Raw genomic sequence first — 8,720 nt, forward strand, 5'->3', positions numbered from 1 at the left:
CATGATTACTTTGAACTAATTATCTTTGAAAAATTGTCTACACCCTCTGAAGACAGCTGTCCAAGTGTATTGGTCATAATGCTAGTCACTAATACTACCTATCAAAATGCACTTGTGAACTTTATAGATTCCTTCAACATCATTTACATAAAAGAAAGACTAGTGTGAACATATGCTTCCAGACAATCAATATTTTTATTTTGTTGGGGCCTGAGAATTGTAATATCAATAATTAGGTTCTTGATACCATTACAAAGCATAAAAAAGGGAGAGGTTATTAGTCAGTGAAAATACATAATCAGTGTAAGAAGTTTCCCCATTCCAGTTTGCTTATTCTTTGTTGTCACATCAGATGCTGGCAGCCCAATGCAAGCTATTACTCATTAGATAACATATCAAACAATGAAGGGATTAAAAAGAATGTCATTTTTGATAATTTTTATTAACAAAAGAGAAAATCTATTTGGATTTCTTAACATAACATTTATCTATCACTGGTCTTAGGTACCATTCTGTAGGCAGATCCCCTTCAGGAAGGCAGGTATCATAGCTGTTACTCTCTTTCTAATACAATCCTTTTCCAAGTAGCAAAAGTTATAAAAAATTATGTATATACATTCTGATTCAGTAAGCCATACTTAATGATCTCGTTTTGAACCATAACAATTCTAGGTAAAATTTATACACTGTTTATTATGAAAGTAAAATGAACTTAAAAAACTAATATGATCACGGGGCATTTACTTGATCCTGTAAAGCATCTTGCGTTGGAGACGGTGCTGGAGCTCTCCACGACGGATCATGAAGTGCAATACCTTGAATACAGCACGCTCTGGGTATTTCTGTAATAAGTATTTTCTCGTATTAGACTGTGTCCATCTTCAAATAAAAAGAAGAAGAAGAAGAAGTGAATAAAAGATACAAGTTCTTTGCTTTACAAAAATGAAAGGTCTTAATTAATTCATAACTTGAAGATATCACAATAAAAAATAATGGGGCAATAGTACCTGGAAAATTAATCATTGGTCTATTGATATAAAATCATTACCTGTCTGAGGAAGTCCTGAACAATGGCATGTTCTGAAACCTGTGAACCAATGGCAAACCTCTTTTTCAGCTGCTTTTCAATACGAGACAGCATTTCCTGATCTTCCTCCGTGGTAAAGCCCTCAGCACCTGATAAAGTAATCAGTAGTGTTGGTTTTGCACTCAAACTGTTCATATTTATTAAATCTTGCAACTAAATGTAATGCAACACAATAAATCACATTAGTAAATATGGCTTTTTCATGAGATCAACTGTCATGATCAACCCACCTGTTAGAGAGCCTGACATTGCAGCATCCAGTGTGGATACCTGGAAGAGCCTCAGAGCTTCATCAACATCACTCTCTGTTGCAAAAGGCTCTAGTCGCATCTTAGCCAATGACTCAGAAATACGTACAATAGCCTCCAGTTGCCTGCAAGTGTTAATAATGTTAGTAACAATTATTTTATAACAATTATCACAAGAAAACTGATAGAATAAATAAAGAAAATAAACATAACTGACCATATACACTTACCTAACAGTGATTGGGATGGAAAGACGCCTGTCAGAGTTGCTTTCTGCTTCACGAGTTCCACCTCTCATTAAAACATATCTATTCTTCAGCTTTTCTCCTGCACTTTCGGAAAGTCTAGGTCCACAACGGCTGTAAAAGAAGAGCAGTGATGTTAATTAATGAGATTTATCAAATTTCTAGGTTAAATACATCTACATAAAAAAGTTTCTCAAAAGTCAGTGACAATATGTGGAATGATTGATTGTAGCTTACCCTCTGCAATAACTGATAAACTTCTTCAGGAATTTCAGTGACAGCTCTCCTTCAGGAGTATCATCAGTGGTTTTTAAGGCATTCAAGTGAACATTCATAACGTGCTTGGCCAAAGTCTGAGGAAAATTAGAAGATTACAGACATGCATCCAAAATTCAAGCAAAAAATAACCCTATTACTTATAGACATATAAACAATTAATGTAATGAAAAGATATTAAAAAGAATTACTCATTTCCACACAGATCCATACCGTATCTCTTTTTTCATCATGCTCGTCCTTGACGATGAAGATCATGTCAAATCGAGACAAAATGGTTGGCATGAAATCAATATTTTCTTCTCCTTTAGTGTCATCCCAGCGTCCAAACACTGAGTTTGCCGCAGCCATTACTGAGCAGCGGGAGTTCAAGGTGGTTGTGATGCCAGCTTTGGCAATGGAGATGGTCTGCTGTTCCATAGCCTCATGAATTGCAACCCTGTCATCTTCTCTCATCTTGTCAAACTCATCAATGCACACAACACCACCATCAGCCAAAACCATAGCTCCACCTTCCATTACAAAGTTCCTCTGTAACAGGGCAAAAATTGTATAATTTTTTCTTGTAAGCAGTTTCTTACAAATCTAGAGTGTATGAACTAAGTATGCATAATATGTAATAAATTCCAAATTTCAAATTCCATAAAGAAGCAGCTTAAAAAAAAAACTTCCAATTATATCTTTGGTTTTGATGCATTGAAAGATTTTCATATTATGCTAAGTCACAGATAGTTTCAAATTATCACATACTAATAGTTATGCTTCTAGTATTATTAGATTACACAATTAGGAGGTTGTTTACCGTAACTGGATCTCTTGTGACCGAAGCAGTCAAACCAGCAGCAGAAGAACCTTTGCCAGATGTGTAGACAGCAATTGGAGCAACACGTTCCACAAACTTTAGGAGCTGGGACTTGGCTGTACCGGGATCTCCAAGAAGCAGAACGTTGATGTCTCCTCTCCTTGTTAAGCCATCAGGAAGACGCTTGCGAGAGCCACCAAAGAGCAAGGTGGCAACAGACTTTTTGATATCTTCAGATCCATAGATACTAGGGGCAACACTTTTAGCAATCCTCTCATAGACATTGTTGGACTGTGCAAGGCGACGGAATTCCTCCTCCTCACTGGCAGAGATGGAAATGCCAGAGGTGTAGCCACGGCCCTCCTGGTCACACTGGATGCCTACCACTCTGAGATATGGGGCACGAATACCTACAGCAACCTTGTCTCTTGAACCTCTCTGTTCAAACAGTCAAAGATATTAATCTTCTTACATTCCCTACAACTTTGTAATTAAAAAGCATAAATTCTTTTAATTTCTCATTTCTAGCATTCATTAGGATTATAAAGGAGAATTCTAGAAGGTATCATTAGTTGTATTTATCAAGCTAACTATTTAGTGATAACTAAAAATTCACATAAAAATATAGAACTGTCATCATGAAACAGAAGAATTTTCATCAACAAACAATGCATATGAAAACCAAAATATATATAAATAAGAATTCTAGCAAGTACTTACTGTAGATTTACCAATTTTCTTGATTGAGTAAATACCCAAAACTGTGACTCGGTTGCCAGGTACAACGCGTTCACAGAGAGACCTGATCAGGTGAAATCATTGGAATTAATGACAATCAATATCTATAAATTTAATAAACAAAGTTTCTGAGATTCATAAAATCTATTTTTTCCCCAGTCAGAATACTAGTCACTTACCTGTCAACATAGAGCTGGAGGTGACGAGGCATCTCTCCCTGTGGCAGATTTTCAGGTACTTCCTGAAGCTTCAGAACTTGGTAGTCCACACATGAGCATCGATCAGGGACAATGAAGAAGGGATCTAGAGGACACTTCGGGCGGCCTGCTTGCTCTCTGTGGGATCATTTCTAGGGTTAATACTAGAGGACTGAACAACATCAAAATATCATTACGGAAATTACTTCATTTAGTTCCTATACAAGGAAAGTATCTTACGTGTTGCACTTTCTTGGCATTTGGTAGCCTTCGAGACCAGGCTTGACAGGAATGTTTGGGATTGTGGTCTGGCAGGAACGACACTGCACTGTCAGTGTCAGAGCCTTGGCCTTCACCCCTGAAGCTGCAACCACAATACCAGCTACTTTCACCAATCGGCTAACTTCTTCAGACTAGTGGAAATAGAAGGCATGGGTTAGAAACTTTGCTCTCGAGGTTCTTGTTTGATTATAATATTTATCATGGGAGTAAAATTTGAAAATAGCAAAAGGGTAGATAAACATGCCTACCTGCAGATTGCGGACATCAACAGGATTCGAGGCAGATGTGAGTGTTATTTGAATATCTTCAACTTTCTCTTCCCCTTGAGGCCTGGGTGCTGTCACCTCATCTGCTACCTCCTTGGCTGCTTCCTCAAACTGAAAACGGCATAGTTAATTCATACAGGATATAATGGAGAGGTTTAGTGAGATGGGATGATCATTTTCTGATATTTAATCCACTGTAGGATAAATAGATATTAGATAATCTCACTATGTCTATAGCATAAGATTAAATTTTTCTTTATAGGGTCTTGACAATGTTACATTTTTTTTATATGCAACTTCCTGAGGGAAATAATATAAAATGAAGTGAAAACAAATGTAAACTATGGTAAATGTATTTCTGTATACAACAAATAATACTTAGCAAAGGCAGCTGTATCTGCATTAACTGTATCAATTACTGAATTTTAAAGTAACAATAGGTTTATGTTACAGAGGGCAACTCACAGAGATAGAGGGATATGAACACTGCCATAGAGCATAAAAAAAGAAAGATAGGAAGAAGAAGAAGAAGAAGAAGAAGAAAAAAAAAGTTATAAACAACACAGGTACAGCTATAGTGGCCTCATATTTGCTGGGAAATGACAAAAATATCAGCTTCATATCACTGCTCAGACACTAAGTTCTAAATGTCATGTTTTCTTTAAGTAAGCACGAAGTTCTAACAAGGGGCGGAGAGGTACAGGGGGGTTTGCTACCCTGTCTAGGGAATAAATAGAAGGCAGTAAAGGTTAGGTTTGGATTTTGGGTTCGCATGATACCCTTGCTTTGGGACTGTCTCTGGAGGTGCATCGATCTTGGTAACAAATACCTAACAAAATCCTGAGTAATTTTCACAAAGAGGAAAATAGTTACCTAAACAAAATGAGTAAATTGTTGCTAGGTTTGTGGTTTGTAAGGTCAGGCCTCCCTCGTTTCTTCCTAAGTAATTGTGATGCAAAAATTAATGAAAACCTACTAATCTACCACACACCAGTAAATGCGATTGTCAGAACCATGGACGGGCAATAACTAAACTAGGTAATTATTCTGGATAGGAATGCAATATAATACCAGCACCTTCACACATTATCAAAAGCTAATAAACCTTGCCCATGTATATTCTGCAAGATTGAGCCTGGACTGGTTCCCTATTTGATGGTGAATTGTCAGGGATGATGAGCTTTACTGTAGAGGGAGTTTTGTTTGCATTTGCTGAGGCATGAAGCACAGAGGTCGAGACATCACTGGACTTAGCAAGATTTTATTTACAGACTTAGACAAGATGTTGTAGCCTAATCTTGCTTTCCTTCCCTCTGACTTTTCCACACCTACTGGCAATTTATTGTATGTCCCATTATAGTTGTGGATCACCTAGAAATCTCAAAGAAAGCCCAGAACAAACAAAGTAAAATACAATTTTCTATCCTTGCCGATTTAAGATAGGACAGAAAAAGAGCACACACATTTATGCAATATGCAGGTTGTGTAAGGGTTATAAAGATAAATATGATCCTGAGAAAGAAGCTTTAATACACAGAAAGAAAAACAAATGAATGAATACTGAATCAGACAGATGAGAGGAGTGGTAAGAAAATGCACACATTAGGTGTGACACGTAATGCAAAAAGAGAGAGAGAGAAACAAGAGGCAACAGATACAAAATGAGAAAAGAAATAAAATGAGAAGTGAAAAAATAAAGAAAGAGGAATAGGAGAGCCAATGAAACTTAGAATTGCCTTTTCTATTGATACTTACATATGAAACTTGACATAAACAGTCAGAGTACTCACCAGAGGCAAGTGTTCTGTGGGGGCCTTCTTGAGTTTGTCTGCCAGCGTCTCATCAAAACTCGCCACATCTTCGAGGCTGACTTCAAGGAAAAACTGACGGAGGTTGTATTGACGCTTTAATGAATCCCTGAAAATAGATGCTTGATTTAAAATCATGAATACCTAAAATATTTAGATAAATTTGCTTTTGTTCTGGAGACTAACCAAGTTTATTACTGTGACCTTCAGTGCACAATGTTGAATAGAGAATGATTTTCAGATCCCTTCTTGTAGAGAAATACAAATACCTACACATGAAAATATCTTGCAAAAATGAAAATTGATACCCTCTGGAGTAGAACTGTTGTAATTCCTTGTGTATTGCTCATAGATTAACAGACTTTTCTTCCACACACACACAAAAAGACATTGGCTTTCATCAAAATAGGACTATTCATCTTGTAATAATACTGTCAACACTTTAACTTTGAACCTTGCCTGGCCTACAACCCCAGTCCCAACAGAGGAGGCCCACTTACGCAATCCTCCGCTGTGTACATCACGGCAAGAGTTTAAATTGATTCCCCAATGGACGATAAATAGCTATAGACACCTACAAGCTATTACTTTATAAAAATAGACACTGGAGGTTTTCCTGCCCGAGGAGATGCCCTCGAACTCGGGTAGACGCCTGGGTCTTGCCATCATCTCCTCTGCCACAAGCATTGTAAGAACACTGAGCTGGGCGACAACCTCTGCAATTTGCCTCAAACAAAGAGCCAGTCAACCACGAACCAAATTTAATAGTAACTGGACAGAACACAGCCAGCATAACCAAGCGAAAAGCCCCATTTTCAAGGCCCCCAGTGGTACAAATTGGTCAGCAGACACCAATCTACTATCCATTAACACCAATTAACCCATAATGTCTTCCTCCAGACAAAATGCAATGAGCAAGTGAAGGCCTTTGTTTACACGGGGGTTGTTTACGTAATATTTTCTCCCTAAAATAACTCATACTAACCATTTCTCCTTACGTAGAAATGGCATTCCTGATCAATCATCCTTTCAAATACCGAAATTACCTCGTGACACGTGGAAAAGGCGACATAAACACGAGATTTTGGAAACCTCAGCCACAACTCTTTCTTTGCAAATTACAAGTTAGAAATGAATGAAAACCTCTCGGAAAGTGAACCAAAGCCTCCTCCCGTCCTTATTCTCCACCCATGCAACGAATAAAGGCATAAAAGAAGACGAAGACAAGAAAAAACCCCGAAAGGCCCCTACCTGTACTTGTAGTTAAAGTTCCCTTCGTGGAACTGCCTCAGGAACTCCTTGAACTTCTTCTTCACAGCCTGTAAGTTCACCTGACTCTGGTCCTGCTGGTCCTCCGAGGAGAAGTTGTCCGAGAAGAATATGCCGGGGTCGTCGAAGCCTTCCATCTTCAAAGGACACCAAGGAGACAATCGACGGAGACGCTGGAGGAGGAGGCGGCGGGCGGCGGGCGGCGGGTCGGGACACTGGCGCTTTGGCGGGAACTTTTCGCGGGAAAGGCTGCGCATGCGCCGTGGGGAGGGGGGGGGAGGGGCGGCTCGGAGGGATGTGGGTGAGGGAGGGAGGGGCGGCTGGGAGGGATATTGCGATAAATATGAGTGCTAAACAGTAGAGAAAGGGATATACAGATATACGTGATACATTTTACTTGCATAGATTTACACATACATATGTAGAAGAAATGTATATATGCATAAACACACACATATATATAACCATACATATATATAAACATATATTCATACACACACACACACACACATACACACACACACACACACACACACACACACACATATATATATATATGTGTGTGTGTGTGTGTGTGTGTGTGTGTGTATGTGTGTGTGTGTGTGTGTGTGTGTGTGTGTGTGTGTGTGTGTGTGTGTGTGTGTATGTGTGTGTGTGTGTATGTGTGTGTGTGTGTGTGTGTGTGTGTGTGTGTATGTGTGTGTGTGTGTGTGTGTGTGTATGTGTGTGTGTGTGTGTATGTGTGTGTGTGTGTGTGTGTGTGCGTGTGTGTGTGTGTGTATGTGTGTGTGTGTGTGTGTGTGTGTGTGTGTGTGTGTGTGTGTGTGTTGTGTGTGTGTGTGTGTGTGTGTGTGTGTGTGTGTGTGTGTGTGTGTGTGTGTGTGTGTGTGTGTGTGTGTGTGTGTGTGTGTGTGTGTGTGTGTGTGTGTGTGTGTGTGTGTGTGTGTGTGTTTCATTTATTTCATATGCACACGTCTCAAAGGGAAAGATTCAAACAAGCAAGCAAACAAACAATTTATTTTGTATATATTACAGTCTGTATTACTACTATTGTATTTTTGCATAATAAATTACTAGATATCTCTTGATAAAAAAAAGAACGAACTCCAGTTTCTTTGTGCACAAGGAATCATATTTCCTGGAAATAATGAATATGTGCACTACCTTTTTTATTTAAAGTTGGGTGTTTGGAGTCACGAAATTTCCCAGAGGAATTACCAAATATATTGAAAATATCGTCGGTATATATGATTTAATGATAAAAAAAATATTTCTCATTTGTTTCATTGTCTGTAAATTATACATACGAAAAAAGAAGCGGGAGATACAGAAACAGATAACTATTATGCAGGTTTTAAAAGTCTCCAAATATACCTGAACTTATTCTCAGGTCGATTGTTTACAAAATGGTCAAAGAGTTTTATTCAATCTATTTCGAAACAGACCGGGATATTTTATGTGTACGATTCCCGTGATACATATATGTCAGAGAGATGCCCTGT

The 8,720-nt window shown here is 38.4% G+C and overlaps 1 protein-coding gene across 1 annotated transcript; it reads right to left on the reverse strand.

Moving 5' to 3' along the window:
• Positions 1-423: 423 nt before the first annotated feature.
• LOC125043017 (DNA replication licensing factor Mcm5-like) lies at positions 424-7,423 on the reverse strand. Its single transcript, XM_047638955.1, has 13 exons — positions 7,201-7,423; positions 5,932-6,058; positions 4,124-4,252; positions 3,834-4,006; positions 3,576-3,731; positions 3,379-3,460; positions 2,659-3,096; positions 2,070-2,387; positions 1,818-1,933; positions 1,566-1,694; positions 1,318-1,460; positions 1,049-1,176; positions 424-842 (listed from the first exon to the last, which is right to left on the reverse strand). Exons 1-13 carry the CDS (start codon positions 7,353-7,355, stop codon positions 741-743), a joined length of 2,196 nt encoding a protein of 731 aa, XP_047494911.1. The 5' UTR covers positions 7,356-7,423; the 3' UTR covers positions 424-740.
• Positions 7,424-8,720: the final 1,297 nt, after the last annotated feature.

This window comes from Penaeus chinensis, chromosome 33 (assembly GCF_019202785.1).
Source record: "Penaeus chinensis breed Huanghai No. 1 chromosome 33, ASM1920278v2, whole genome shotgun sequence".
NCBI lineage: Eukaryota > Metazoa > Arthropoda > Malacostraca > Decapoda > Penaeidae > Penaeus > Penaeus chinensis.

Bases quoted from the DNA above. Each gene is read 5' to 3' on its own strand.
- LOC125043017 (XM_047638955.1), bottom strand. From the start codon at position 7,355: ATGGAAGGCTTCGACGACCCCGGCATATTCTTCTCGGACAACTTCTCC. The intron at 3,097-3,378 runs GTAAGTACTTGC...CTGTTTGAACAG, and splicing joins AGAAAATTGGTAAATCTACA to AGAGGTTCAAGAGACAAGGT. The intron at 1,177-1,317 runs GTGGGTTGATCA...TTACTTTATCAG, and splicing joins AATGTCAGGCTCTCTAACAG to GTGCTGAGGGCTTTACCACG.